At 38.1% G+C, this 15,833-nt stretch overlaps 1 protein-coding gene across 2 annotated transcripts; it reads left to right on the top strand.

Annotated features, from left to right (window-relative positions):
• The first annotated feature begins 452 nt into the window (after positions 1-452).
• LOC149736636 (sarcosine dehydrogenase, mitochondrial-like) lies at positions 453-15,673 on the top strand. 2 transcript variants are annotated; one of them, XM_089877270.1, is made up of 18 exons: positions 453-804; positions 957-1,066; positions 1,905-2,191; positions 2,250-2,428; positions 3,486-3,665; positions 3,919-4,068; positions 4,299-4,478; positions 5,025-5,154; positions 6,218-6,395; positions 6,721-6,862; positions 7,986-8,201; positions 8,734-8,965; positions 9,421-9,568; positions 10,062-10,166; positions 10,749-10,897; positions 11,410-11,572; positions 14,678-14,785; positions 15,083-15,673. In XM_089877270.1, the coding sequence occupies exons 2-18, from the start codon at positions 1,020-1,022 to the stop codon at positions 15,276-15,278; spliced, it is 2,790 nt and encodes a 929-aa protein (XP_089733396.1). In that variant the 5' UTR covers positions 453-804; positions 957-1,019; the 3' UTR covers positions 15,279-15,673. The 2 variants fall into 2 exon arrangements, with proteins under 2 accessions (XP_089733396.1, XP_089733397.1); XM_089877271.1 differs by having other exon boundaries at positions 453-896.
• The last annotated feature ends 160 nt before the right edge of the window (positions 15,674-15,833 follow it).

Here is a 15,833-nt window from a genome sequence, read left to right as displayed (position 1 = left end):
TTAAGGTGTTGAAGGGATACAAAGGCGCTGCGCGGCGTTTTAAATGTTTGCAGGCCTGAGTTAGCATAACGTTACAAGCCACTGTTATTTGAGTCTCTTGTTTATGGTTTTAAAACCACGCTGTCTTGCTGAGTGTTTATAAGTGGCCGTTTTGAATCTGTTTTCGTCGTAACAGTAAGGAACTACTGACGCATCAATTCTCTTTTTCTAAAGCAGCTGTATTGCTGTGCCGTATGGAAATAAAAACATTGAGAAATACGACAAAAAGACAGTACAACAAAGGTCGTGAGGCTATAAATTTCAGTGAAGCGTAGTGGTCTTGAACGCTGCTGGTCCCTTTCTTCTTTTACGCTTAGTTTTCGGTACCAGAACGATATTAAAGTGGGCGTCGTAGCGTCGGCCAATGAAACTAGTTGTAATGTTTCATGCTGATGATAGACCTACATATTGGTCATGCCACGTCAATCTAAAGGTAGACCAGACCAAGGTTTAATATACTATATTCATAGTATTTGTTGTTTGTTTGTTTTGACTGTCGCGACTACCCAGCTGTTCGCTGTACTTAGCCAGGCGAATGATCAGCCAATCAGGACAGAATAAACTGTGGGCGGAGCCTAGACTGCTGTCCGTCGGGGGCGGGAACAAAATCTTATGAGAGAAAACCGGATCGAACTTACGGCGGTTCTTCCCTGCTTTGTTTGCTACACCGCGAGTGTTTTGTGTGTTATATAATTTTCTTTCATTCGTTTCCGACGCGTGAAAAGGTAGCGTAACGAAACAGACTGCTTCGTTTTAACAGCCGAGGTAAATAGACATTACTCATTGTTTCGGTGGCTCGAGGCATAATATATCTTGGTTATAGTTTTTGGCTTAAACGTATTATTGTGCCTCACTTGGTGAGCATTTGGATGTAATTGTGTAAAACAACAAATTACGCGATAGTATTTTCTACGCAGAGTTAAACGCAATGGAGATTTTATTGATATTTTATCGTTTAAACCGAAGAATACAGCGTTAGAATGTCATCTTTAATAAGACTTCATGGGCTTGGCAGCGCCCTAAGAAGGTACGTTATTATCATGTTATTCAATTTTGTCGTTCCGTTATGTTTTATTTTCGTTGAAGATATTTTTATGGATGTTTTGAACTTTGTCAATAAAATTGTTATACAACTCAAAAACAGTGCTGTTTTTTATCACAACAAATAACAATTGCGCTGGCGGCAAATGGTTAGGTTTAAAATAAACCAACGAAAATGAAGTTGGCTTGAAGAACAAAGCTAGTGTGTGACGATAAAATAATTAGAAATCGGTGTTGCTATAGCCACAATTGGCTTTATTAACAGTTAAATAAGTCATAACAGTCAGCAGTTTTGCAATAATATTTACAATTTTAACGCAGGTAAGCGGAGCTGGGTACCCCAGTTCAAACTGGTTAGAACCAGTTTAGGCATTCCTTATATGGCAGTAACAAAGGGTCGTATACACAAAGCCAGTTTTAAACTTTCCAAATATAGCTTACTTGTTAATAGTTAACCAGAAAAACAATTTGTTTTCAAGGTGTTATTGCCCCAGTTTTGTAATTATCCTAGTCAAGTGTAAAATTAGCTTAATTTGTCAAAGACTGACCTATAAATACAATCGTTTAAACTTTAAAGTTAACTGTCAGGGCAACGATCGCAACAAACAACTCTGGATTAGTCATAATTTATAAATACTTCGACAACGCTGGCTACGTTGATGAATACGCAAAGCACACGTTTGTTGCGCGGCTTATAGACATAAGACGTCCGCGTATTTTGTGCATTGGTGTCAAGAAATAACATACTTTTTGCTTTTACTTTAAAGCATGTAATGTATTATTCATATACGGTACGGTACATTTAAACCTTCCCTTTTATTCAGAAAAACACACTTGGCGGTCAGTTCGTTTCGTTCGTCAAGCACCTACGATGATAAAATAACTGACATTAAAGAAGTGCCCTACGATTCGTCTCTTCATAAAACTGAAAGCGATGCTGCTGACCAAGCCAGGAAATCTGGCAGCGTGCCTGCTGAAGCGGACGTCGTGGTTATAGGCGGTGGAAGCGTGGGATGTAGTACAGCGTACCACCTGGCTAAAATGGGCGTGAAGAACGTCGTGCTGCTGGAAAAACACAAGCTCACTGCAGGCACGACATGGCACACTGCTGGTAAAATAACTAAAAATCGAAATTCATTTCCAATTTCACAAAACCATTTTTTCTACAGGTTTGCTTTGGCACCTAACCAGCCACGATCTGGAAATGGAGCTTATAAAACACACACGGGAGCTGATGACTGAAGTTTTGCCTGAAGAGACTGGTCTCGAAACTGGTTGGGTGCATACTGGTGGTCTATTCACAGCATACACTCAGCAACGGTTCGACGCGTATAAGGAGATGACTACGGTAAGCTCGGCACTGAACTTGTATTTTAAATGCAACTTGCTTTATCCTCGCGAGCACAGGACAACGACAGTCGTTATAACAAGAGTGTTATGTTCCATACGCCTCATGCCCTGTATTGATATATTTCAACAATCTTAATATATTAGGGTGGGGGAAGATGGGACACCTTTCTTTCAATTTTCTCTTCCCATTTATTGATAAACAAAGAATATTCAAAGATTTTTTAAACCGTATCTTCACGACTCTCATAGACCGTTGTTAATTGTTTAAAACACGATCAGGATATTTGAATATTATGTGCTAAAGGTGTCCCATCTTACCCCACAGTCTATACATTATGTTTTTTTTTTGCAATGGGTTATAATGTGTAACTAACACGCCTTGTGTATCTTCACCGTCAAAAAACAAGCATGACGTTTGGCTTACTGAGTAAGTATAAAGTTGTTGCCGTGTCCTGTTTTTCAATTGCACAGTTGCCCCTTTGTTTAATTGTTATCGATTGCCGTCTGTCCCATGTTTGCATTTACTTTTCGCACGCGCTCTGCTGCATTGCTGCTTAATTGGGTCAAGGCAACGTCTCTACAAACTCTAGGGCAAGGCTGCGTGAAAACTAGCCGAATACTAATGTGGGATAAGATGGGTTATCTTCAACACACAATACCCTATATTTTGCCGATTTATATTATACAAATTATAACGCTCTTTCAGTTTCGTAAGGATACGGTAAAAATAAATACAGTAGAGTGGGGGAAGATGGGACACCTTTTCATTCTATTTTCTCGTCTTATTTGCTAGTTAACAAAGAACACTCATAGAATTATAAAACCGTATCCTCACGGCTCCTATAGACCGCTGTTATAATTGTTTAAAACACGATCCGGATTCGAATATGATGTGTTAAAGGTGCCCAATCTCCTCCACCCTACTATATGTAAATTTCTTTGTTTACCACCAAATTGGACAGGAAAAGTAAATAAAAACATCGACTATCTTGCTCCAACCTAGTATACGCATAATTATCAAAGCGTTGTTCATGATACAGTTATAACTTACACAGCTTGCCAAAGTCTTCGATATTGAGGCTCATCTTTTATCGCCGTCTGAGATAAAGGAGGTTCATCCATTGGTTGATATCTCCAATTTAGTTGGTGCTGCATACAGCCCTCAAGACGGGACAATGGACCCAGCTGGTACTTGCGTTACCTACACAAGGGCAGCTGCAAAGTACGGGGCGAAGGTAAAAAATGTTAAATTTTTGAGCCAATTAAAACGGTTTTACGCTATTTTCAAATATTGCACTTCTCTGTCTTACGTAAGATGAGTTGTACCGTTAGCTCTTGGCTTATATTTCGTATTCATATACTAAACAACTACTCAACTATAGTTATTTTTTGTGAATAAGCTTTATTTCCCACCAAATGTGAGGAAATGGAAAACATTTCCCATCTTACCCAACCCTGCTTTATAGTCTACAAATTCACTTTATCCAGATCTTAGAAAACTGCGATGTTACCAGCATTGAAACGAGCACGGACGACTATGGAATAAAACGCATCGCTTCAATCAACACCAACTATGGACCCATAAAGACAAAAAACATAGTTAACTGTACTGGTGTATGGGCACCCTATGTTGGCGAGGTGCGTACCCTACACAATACTTAACATAATTCTTATAATAAATCTGAATGAACGAATGTAACTTACTTTACCCTCGCGTGGCCGGAAAACGACAGTCGTTATCACACGGGTTTAACACCTCGTGCCAACTTACGAGTTACCAAGTATGTTACTTTGTAGGTGATTATGGGTGATTAAATCCCTACAAAATATTTAACATATTTCCCATAATAAATCTCTATGCATTTCAGATGGTTGGTCTGAACGTCCCACAGTTAACATACAAACACGCATATGTGGTTACTGAACCAATAGAAGGAGTAAACAAAGTGCCAAATCTTCGCGACCATGATAGTTCTATATACTTGAAACGTCAAGGGGATACTCTTCAGATAGGTGGCTACGAATCCAACCCAATTCACTGCGAGCATGTAAGTGGAGCGGCGTAAATTACTAAGCAGGCATGAAACCGCAGTCACGCGATGCCCAGTAAACGAGAAAGACAGTGAGACAGAAATAAGTATTTTTCTTATGTTCTGTGTGCTTTAAGGTGAACTGTTGCGTGTAGTTAATAAGATTTAAATTACTTTTCAAACATTCTATATAAACATCTTTCTTACTAAGTTATAAATAACAAGGCAATAGTGCTGTTAATATGATTTGTTTAAAAATTGAATAAACTATAAATGCCTTCTTCCGTCTCATTGTAGTACTGTGGGGTAAAATGGGATACCGTTAGCACCTATATCCCACATTTCCCGAACGTGTAAATAAAAATAAACAACACTCGTTTGGAGTCGTGGGGATATGGTAATATAAATCTGTAAATATTCTTTGTTTACTACCAAATGGGACGAAAATGGAATGAAACATGTTTTGTCTTACCCCACCCTACTATATTCATATTCATGCTATTTCGTATATATATTAAATGCATTTCTGTCCCAACAAACACATTCATTAATGTGCATATATAGGTTGACAAAGACTTCGCTTTCGGTCTATATGATTTGGACTGGGATGTATTTAGTCGACACATCGAAAATGCCTTCATATCTGTTCCTGAGATCGAGCAGTCTGGTATTCGATCCACCGTGTGTGGTCCAGGTAAGGTGTACTGTTCATATTCTGTCTTAAAATTTAACTAACACAATTTGCAGTGTTACATATAGTAGGGGGGAAGATGGGACATCTTTATTCTATTTTCTCATTCCATTCAGTAGTAAACAAAGCTCATTTAAAGAAATTTAAAATTGTATCTCCACGACTCTCATAGACAGTTGGTATTTGTTTAAAACACAATCAGGATTTTTGGATATTATGTGTACTAAAGGTATCCTATCTTCCCCCATCGTACTATACTACCGAGATTTGGGTGTTGAAAATTTGGGGCAAAATCTCATGTCACAAGGCGTAAGACCTCACCCACGTAGAATATATAATAGAACGAAATTACAATGTTGCTAATTTTAGCATATACCGACAAATATATGTATACTGGTTTAATTAACGAGTTATTTACACAACAATGCCCAAACCACTATTAATCATTAGTTGCGGTAAGACCGGATATTACGCATATCATACGACATATTCAAAAGGCATTCGCTTCGTATGTTCGGTATAACATATAGATTGACGTTATATATATAATATAGCACTGTAGGAGAAGATGGGACACCTTTATCACATAATATTCAAACATCCTGATCGTGTTTTAAACAATTAACAACGGTCTATGGAAGTCGTGAGGATACGGTTTTATAATTCTATGAATGTTCTTTGCTAACTACCAAATGGAACGAGAAAATAGAATAAAAAGGTGTCCCATCTTCCTTACCCTACTGTATATTGGGACAAAATAAATATTTACTTAATTATTTAACCGTATCTTCACGACTCTGAAACAGCGTTGTTAATGGTTAAAAACACGATTAGTTAATATGGGATTATATGCCAGCGATATACATTTCACCCCACAACTATATATTCATATATACTTTACGCCTACTGTGCAATCACAAATTTCCCACAAAGTTACACATTTGTGCCTGTGAAACAGAACACCCGTGTTATAACGACTGTCGTTCTGCAAAGCAAAAATATAAGCTACATTACATCATTCATTCATTGAATATTTATATGTAAAGTGCCGCGGTGCGATTTTCAGAGTCCTTTACTGCTGATTCGAAACCTTTGCTGGGCGAGTCACCAGAAGTCCGTGGTTTCTTCTATGGAAGTGGATTCAACAGTGGTGGTATGATGTATGGAGGTGGAGCTGGGCGGGAATTAGCAAACTGGGTTATATATGGAAAACCCTCAATCGACATGTTTGCTTGGGATATTAGGTAAATAAATCTCAGCTTATATAAGAGGCATTATCCCCCAACAAAGTTACAAACGTGGGAACTCGTAAGCGGACGGGGTGTATATGAAACAGAACACCGTGTTTAAGCGACTGTCGTTGCCCAGTCACGCTAGGATAAATAAGTTGCATTTATCTCGTATAAGCGGGAACGGGGTGTATGAAACAGAACACCCGTCTGACCCGTGTTATAACGACTGTCGTTTTCCCGAGCACCCGGGGATAAAGCAAGTTACATTTTGTCTAGTCTACTATGTCTGTGTTGTTAAATTTAAAGTAGTATGCCAAATGTTTCCGTTTTCGTTTAGGCGGTTTCCGGGCATGCTCCTTTCAAACAAAAGCTGGCTTCACCAGAAAACACACGAGATGTATTCAAAACATTACAGCATTGCGTTTCATCACGACCAACCGTTGGCTGGTAGAAATGCGAGAAAGGATTCGCTTCACCAGGTATATGTCTAAAATTTACACTAAAGAAATAAGAAACTCCAAAACATTAGGTACCGACAAAGTTACATATGTGGTAACTCGTAAGCCGGCACAAGGTGTATGAAACAGAACAGTGTTTTAGTAACAGTCGTTGCCCCGCCACGCTAGGATAAATAACTTACCTATTTTTATTCTTTCTTTTAAATGCAGATTACGACTATTTAATTTTGTAACATAAAGTAGGGTGGAAAAAGATTTCATTCTATTTTCTCGCCCCATTTGGTAGTAAACAAAGAACATTCAAAGGATTATAGAACCGTATCCTTATGACTTCCATTGACCGTTGTTAGTTTTTTAAAACACGATCAGGATATTTGGATAATATGTGCTAAAGGTTTACCGTCTCCCCTAACCCTACTAGATAATACAGCGCTGGTAGATCTATTGTAAAAGTGTAATCTTCAATTTACAATTTATACGAGATACTCATAGCTATGGGTTAAGACCAGAGCTTCCGAAGGTCGAACTTTTGGGATTTAAAGCGTCTCGCATAACTATTCGTTCCGCTAAAATGTTTAAAACATTTACTGATCCATCGGCTCGTTCTGACTAAAATCTTACCCTGAGGTTACGCTTTGGCGTAATTTTACCAAGAATATGTTGCGTGTTAAACGGTCAAATCAAGTTCTTACGTAATGTATATGTGATTATGTAACTGTATCCTCACGGCTCTAAAGAAGCGTTGTTAATTGTTAAAACCACGACCTGGAAATATGGAAGAGCGTTTGAAAACGATATATCCTTCTGATCCCACAGTACAGAACTATAACTTGTATAGTACTATAGTAGGGATGGGGAAGATAGGACACTTTCTATTTTCTTGTCCAATTAGGTAGTAAACAAAGAATTATAAACCGTATGCTCATGACTACCAGCATATAGACTGTTGTGAATTGTTTGAAACACGATCAGATTATTTGGATATTATGTGCTAAAGGTGTCCCGTTTCCCCCCATCCTACTATATAATTTGAGACAAAAAGATTAAATGCAACATTTAAACATTCGCGTTAATTTTTTTGAACCGAATTAATACTCTTTACATTTGCCTCGTACTTACACAATTTCATTTATGTTTCATGCAGACTTTGGCCGACCGCGGTTGCTTCTTTGAAGAAAAACACGGCTGGGAACGTCCTGGCTACTTTATGTTTGAGGAAAACGGCAAGCCCATCAAATCCCATCTTCTCCCGTATGATTACTATGGCAACTATGATAACGTGAAACACGACAATTATAAGTACGATGAGATGCTGAGGAAAGACTACACGTTTGATTTTCCAGGAGACGTACATAAACAGGTGGCAACTTACTTCTCAATACTTATCTACAGAAATCATAAAAATTAGGTGTATATCACACAATTTCAATACAAACATGAGGTACCATATATGTGGAATACGAATTTCATATCAAACGTATCGGTTTAAAACGAAAACCATATTTAGTCATGCCGTATCGTGCACATGAGCTGTCATGCTTGCATTGAACCGTGAAATTACTTATTCAAATTTTCGACACCATGCCAGAGTGTTAAAGGTTTCGCCTCTGTGCCAGGTAATACGGTTCGAGGCCCAGAGCTGCCACCGTTGACAGCGCATGTGTCGTTGGACCAAATACTTAATGGCAATCACTACAACCCAATGGTTTCCTACAGGTTTTTTAAATAAAAAAACGTATACGTTCAAACTAAATATTTAGCCGGAAAATTACGAACCAGGCAACTCGTAAGCGGACACGAGGTGTACGAAACAGAACACCCATATTATAACAGCACCCCACTTATTACCACTCAATGATAAATAATTACACCAGGTTTATATATTATTCCAGCTCGCTAGGGAATCTCTAACTTGCCGCACTTCTGCTGCTATGTTCAATACCAGCTACATGGGTAAGTTGTTCTTAACTGGGCCTGATGCTGCCACCGCAGCTCGTTACCTCTTCAGTCGTGACGTCAGTGCCCCGGGAAAATTACGCCCATGCACTTATACGCTTATGCTAAATGACGAAGGGGGAATTGAATCGGATCTTGTCGTCGCAAAAGTTCCGGGCTTAACAGGAGGTGGGATATTATATATGTTTACACTTATAACTAAAATAATATATAGTAGGGTGGGGAAAGATGAGACACCTTTTCATTCAATTTTCTTATCCCATTTGGTAGTTAACAAAGAACATTTAAATTATTATAAAACCGTATCCTTACGACTTCCATAGATCATTGTTTTTTGTTTAAAACACATTCAGGATTTTTAGATATTATGTGCTAAAGGTGTCCCATCTCCCCACAACCTACTATATATGATGGGACATGTCTTCAGTCTGCTTTTTTTGTACTATTTGTTTTTGTCCCAACGGTATTACATCCTACGCTACAGTACAATGCTTTGTTTATTGCTCTATAAATTGGTCAATCATAATAAATATTAGTTTAGTTTACAACATGTACCTATACAGTTAACCATTAGATTTAGAAATGTTAGTAAAATATGGCTTTACCAGCTTTATTATAAACAGAAACCGAGTTCTACATGACTGTTGGTGGTGCTACTACTGAATACTGCAAAGGCCACCTCAGCGACAGGTTGGCTGATCTTGGGATAAAATGCAATGTCGACGACAGAACTAATGACATGGGTATTCTCAGTCTTCAAGGTCCAAAAAGGTAATTTAGTTTTCGTCTATAACTATTATTCCCGGCGCGGTGGCATAGTGGTTAGCGCACCTGCCTCTAGTCCGAATATTACCAGTTCTATATGCTTGGCAATGGTATTATTATGGACGTGTGTGTCCTTAGGAACGACAATTGTCAGTTATAGATAGACCTATATGAGCTGTTTCAATTCCCAGCCATATACATTGTAAAGTAATATAAAGAGGTATTCACTTTCAAAGTAACACATATGATAACTCGTAAGCGGGCACGAGGTATATGAAACAGAACACTTGTATTATAACGGCTGTTGTTGGCCCGCTGGCGCTATGTGAGGTTAAACAAAGTTTATTCAATCATCACACAAACCTAACCCGCTTATATTCTATATGAGTGAGATCCTACGGCAAAGCACGCCAAGGGACCTGCCATTTACGTTAGAGTTCAATTCCCATTACCACACAAGCTTTATCTGTTTGAAAAAGAAGGTATTTATTACTTTCAGCCGTGAAATCCTTGATGCGTTAGTTCAAGGGGGCAATATTAAAAAACTGAAGTTCAGCCGCTGGATGTCAGCAGAGATCGCTGGATGTCCCGTCCTTATAATGAGGTAGGTGTACATCTACATCTACCATAGGTGTTTGTCAATGGAGAATAGAGTTTATATATGAAGTACTGTGGGGTGAGATGAATATGATTAGCACTCAAATCTCATATTTCCTCATCGTGTTTTATACTATTACAAGCGCTTTTTTTAGAGTCTCGGGTTCAGTTATACAATTCTGTAAATATTCTTTGTTTGCCACCATACAGGACAAGAAAAGAGAAAAAAAGTGTCTCTCAAGACATCCCACTATCTATTTTATGAGTTTAACTGAAACATTATAAACTTATCACAAGTTTATACATAAAACTAGAATGAGTAATATAGGGTGGGCGAAAGTGGGACAGCTTTTCAGTACATATTTTTGTTCCATTTGGTAGTGAACAAAGAACATTCAAAAAATTAAAAAAACATTGCTCAACGACTACTTTAGACCGTTGTTAATTGTTTAAAACACAATCAGGATATTCGGATAATATGTGCTAAAAAGGTGTCCCATCTTATCCCACATACAGTACTATACATCAACTGTAATTTCACTTTTGAAAGTGTTCCACTCGCTAAGTGTAATATTCAATATTTAAACAGGATTTCTTTTGTTGGTGAACTGGGCTATGAACTGCATTGTGATATGCAACACATGCCTAAGATATATGAAGCCATTATGCAGGACTCTGATAAACATGGTATTTGCGATTCGGGTTATCGAGCCATGGAATCATTGAGCACAGAAGTTGGTAAGTACCATTTACTGTAAAATGCATATAGTAGAGTGTGGTGAGAGAGAACATGTTTTGGGCTAAAATAAGACAGCATTGACGGCTTTGGGGCATGATGGGACTTACGTGTTTTTTAGGGTAAGATAGGTTACTTTCTTTTCTAGTTCCATTTGGTAGTAAACAAAGAAAATTTTTAGAATTATATAACCGTGCCTTCGCGACTCTAAAATGCCTTATTTTTGTTTAAACCACGATCAAAAAACAAGATTTATGTGCTATAACGGTATTCCATGATACCACGCAGTGCTATACAAAAATCTGTAAATACACGAGCATATGAGGATATAAGCTCGATGCTGCTCACATTGTGTGATTGTGTATGTCCCTATAGGCATCTAGCCACTTAACCGTTCGTTGCTAAAATGCAGGAATGGACACTAATAGGTTGTCCAAATTGTCCACCATAAACAAAAATCACACCCACTAAGTGGCATATGTATTCATAGTTCATACATTGCTGCTTTTAATAGGTTTCCACCACTGGGGTCACAGTATTCGATACGATGACAACCCATTGGAAGCTAGACTGATGAATCTGTGTGATGAAGGCGCTGATTACGTCGGGAGCGATGCAATAAACAGACTTCGTGGAACTAACCCGAATAAAATCCTCTGCTGTTTTACGGTGGACGAGTGAGTAGACAACCTTTTTTAACTAAAAACAGTTTTTATAGTACGTTTTTAACTGAATAACAATTTTATCGTCCAGCGCCGTAGCGCAGTTGTGCGCGCACCGGCTTGCAGACCCATTGATTATGGGGTTTTAGGCTGGATATTGCTAGCATTTTGGGCTTGTGTGTCTTTTTTTATTGTACGTTTTTAACTAAATAACAATTTTATCGTCCAGCGCCGTAGCACAGTGGTGAGCGTACCTGCTTGCAGGTCCAAAGATTATGGGGTTTTGACCTGGATACTGCTAACATTTTTGGCGTGTGTGTCTTTGGGCAGGACCATGGCGCCCTCTATAACAGGCCTGGACACCGTCGGCGCCTCTCTCGAAACTGGAGGCGGATGGTTTTGCAGCGCTTGTACGAGTTGTATACAGCTTTGATGAGTTATTTGACGAATTATCGCATTAGATAGTGTTTACTCGTGGTTTTAGCAGTTAATACAGTATGAATGTTTAATTTATTAATCAGTTTACGCGTATTATGTGTATAAAGTAGACAGTTGGTTATTTATAGTTGTGTTTAAGTACGGTAACGAATGGCCGCCGGTGTAAGATTTTCCAATCGCACCCATGAGGTTAATCTTAAGGTTTTTTAATTAAGTAAGGTCTATCGCCAGGAGTTATATTATACATGCTCTGCTGCTGCACTGTGTTTTAAAACTACAAAATTCAAAGATTTCTTAAAATGTAAATACCGCTCAAAAATGAACTTAAGTCATTTTATGGATCTCTTTTGTAGGTTCTTTACCTAAGTGAGGTGTAATTGACTTACACCATCTATTTAAAGAATGTTGCTAAGTATGTGACAGTGAGGATTATTTATTTTAAAACTGTAATGGTCACTTACATGTTGAAAAATATTGAAACCCTTGTGTTAACTTACACACTGGAATCATCTTTATCAAAATCTGTGGCCCTCCAAATGTATTTCAACATTATGGCTAAAACTATTGGGGGTGTGGTAAAGAAGCAGCAAGAAATAGTCATAACAACGGTTTCGACCGTTTGTGCATTGGCGTAAAGATTGCATAACTCGCACCTCGCTCAACAGAAATCCGACTCCAGCAGAAAAGTAATGACTCTATGACAAGTCCAGGTTACAACCCAGTTTATTCGACAAAACGACATCACGCTACAGATAACAGTGAGAACTGCAAAGGCATTACAAGGCCCAACTGCCAGTCCATACAGCACTGGAAGAGCTTATAAAAATGGCGAGAATTCAAAATGCAAGAAGAAGCATTACACACAAGAAGAACATTAAACAGCAAGGCAAAGTTTCTCTGCATTGTCACAGGAAAAGTCTCTCAGCATTATTGATAAATGCAAGCATTGTTCTACAGGGGTTACAGGAAACAATCAAGGTGCATATTGCATACACATTACGCCAGCTGGACAGATCACATTTCTTTGCCTTGATTCCAATGTTTGCATATTTCACCTAAGAATGTCAAGTCATCAGTGTTGTCAATCTTGGAAGTCATTCTGGTCAGTGTTTTTGTACTGGGGAGCTTTCATATAATGCTCTTGAAGATGAAAAATAATCAAATGCCCCGGCAAGTGCCTCACCAGAATACACAAGCTTACCAACTAAATAAGCAGTTGCATTTAAAGTTTTGTAGTCTGTGAGAAGCATGTACGGCTTGGCTGCTTGCCACAACATTAACAGGATAATAAACTGCCTGTGCTATTCTTGGCCATCTGTCCAGCCAAAGAAGAAATTATAATTATAAAGGCAAGATAAAAACATTCATGGCGAAAATCCTTTGAAATTTTGATGGCAAATAAAGGTACACTGGATATATCTCCCTGGACTGGATGATGACAAAATTACAAATGAAATAATGGAAGCAGGGAAGGAATATTTGTTTAAGCGGTTGGAATCAATTTTTTGTGGACACACAATATGTTGTTCCTTGGAATGGACTGCAGCCATCTTGACCTCTATTGGTTACATGTGGTAAACAGAAAATTGGTGTTTTATCATCTGCATCTTAGTTCATATCCACTTTTACAACCTGTCACATAACCAGCCATACACATGATTTCTCACTATATCTTGCATACAAGCATTTTGTTATACATGTAACATGTTTCAAAACTGACATTGCCTTTACCAGCATATACAAACCACAAAAGGGATAGCATTTCTTTTTAATTTGACTCATCTTTTTATTGTACAAATGTAAATGTGTTTTTTTTTAATTACAATGTAACCAAAAATAAACTCAAATGACAATTTCTAAATTTATGTGACTTGGTGCAACTCAACAGTTTAAGAAGGGAAACGTTATTTTAACTTTGATTAGCCTTTTGCCTTGACTGTGTCAATCTGTCCTGCTATTCTACCTAATACATCATTTCTCAAGTTTTTTTTTGATAGAGCAGGACAGAGGCCCCTTCTTGAGATCAATATTAGGAGTATGTGACAAAAAAACAAATGCCAAAAAGGGATTTCGAACAGCAAGCAGTCTATTTAAATTTAAAAATAAACTGAGAAGTGGTAGGTCTTGTAGTTCAGAGAATATTTATAGTTAGGAAAGTTTTGCTAAAACGCTTGTGTGTCTTAAACAAACATAGCTTCAGTAAAGATTTCACACTGGTGGCCATTCATAAACATAATACACGCAAGCTAAATAAAAAAAAAACATTTATACTGTACTAACTGCTAGAACTTAGAGAAAACACTATCTAATGCGATAATTCGTTAAATAACTCATCAAAACTGTCTACAATTCATACAAGCGCTGCAAAACCATCCGCCTCCAGTTTCGAGAGAGGCGCCGACGGTGTCCAGGCCTGTTATAGAGGGCGCCATGGGCAGGACACTTAACAGCAATTGCTCCAACCCAGTGGTCACCCATGGATTAATGACTTCTAAATTGTCTGCAAAACATGAAACAATTCCAAAACTAATCACCCACTAAGTTACATAGTACGTCGTAAATCACAGGCTCGTACGAGGTGTGTGAAACAAAACACTTGTGTTATAACGACAGCCGTTTCCCCCACCACGCTAGAATAAACAAGTTACATTCATTTACATTACGAAACCTGTATTTTAATAGGCCAGTTCAACTATTCGGACACGAAGCAATCTGGAGAAATGATGAAATCGTCGGTTACACCAGGAACGCGGTCCATGGATTTGCATTGAACAAAGAAGTCGCATTCGGGTAGGTTTAACTTTGCTAACGATGGTGGTTGTGGCATGGACTACTAAAGATATGGTTGTAGATACTATTCATTTACGACATTGTAGTAAAAGGCGGAATATCAACAATTGTCATAACTTCTGCTACTACCATTCTGAAACACCACGCTTTTTGTTGGCACAAACATGTAGTTTTATTTAACCCTTTAAATACGATAACGAGTATCCGATTTATTGGAACATCAAAAAAATGACAGCTAAATGACAGTTAAATTAGCGATAGTTAAAATATACTACCTCCGGTGCTCTTGTTTTTCAGATATGTTAATGCGAGAAAAGTTGGTTCATCTGATGACGAAGTAGTTTTAAGTGGCAACTACGAAGTTGAACGAATGGGAAAACGATATCCTGCTCAAGTATTCGCATCAAGTCCTTATCTTCCAACTTTTAATAGAATGATGGGAAAATATTCAGATGAAGACCAACAACGACTACTAGCTCGAATGAATGCCTAATCATATCATTCATTGCAAAATATAAACTACGTTTGCCAGATGGTGCAAATTTAATATGCTGCGTTTTATTATTGCTTTTAGTTAGGCTCGTGTATTGTAGTTTAAGATTGTACGATGAATTTGAATTTGCATTCATCGTATGCTTACCTTGGCCGTTCTTGGTATAGCTTATTCGCTTTGTTGTCAAATCCTATCAACTCGTTGTATATACATATCGTATCCTGCGTCGCTTTCAAAATCCTATTAGTAGGTTGTATATCGCCTGTTAATTCCTTGAACATGCAATTTATTTGCAATTTTACTGCTGTTTGCACTATTTTAAAGCGTGCGTGATTGCGACTTGGTTAGTTTTTAACCGTCCTTCAATAAAGGGAAGCTAAATATCGTTTAAAACACCCCGGATAGTAGTTTTGCTGGTTACTCTATGCCTCTGTGGCATAGTCATTCTATGGCCCTGTTCCATAGTCGTGACGCACAGGGGGAAGTCCCTAGTTTTCTGAGTACACAGTAAACTGCGTGGAGTCATAACAGGTAACATTAAAATATGCGTTCACT

This window comes from Ciona robusta, chromosome 4 (assembly GCF_009617815.1).
Source record: "Ciona robusta chromosome 4, ASM961781v2".
Taxonomy (NCBI): Eukaryota; Metazoa; Chordata; class Ascidiacea; order Phlebobranchia; family Cionidae; genus Ciona; species Ciona robusta.
The sequence above is the reverse complement of the archived record's forward strand: the minus strand, read 5'-3'. Positions and strand labels throughout refer to the sequence as shown.

Coding starts and splice junctions, on each gene's coding strand:
- LOC149736636 (XM_089877270.1), top strand. CDS start 1,020: ATGTCATCTTTAATAAGACTTCATGGGCTTGGCAGCGCCCTAAGAAG. Junction 3,666..3,918: donor CTGCAAAGTACGGGGCGAAG/GTAAAAAATGTT, acceptor CACTTTATCCAG/ATCTTAGAAAACTGCGATGT. Junction 10,167..10,748: donor TGTCCCGTCCTTATAATGAG/GTAGGTGTACAT, acceptor ATATTTAAACAG/GATTTCTTTTGTTGGTGAAC.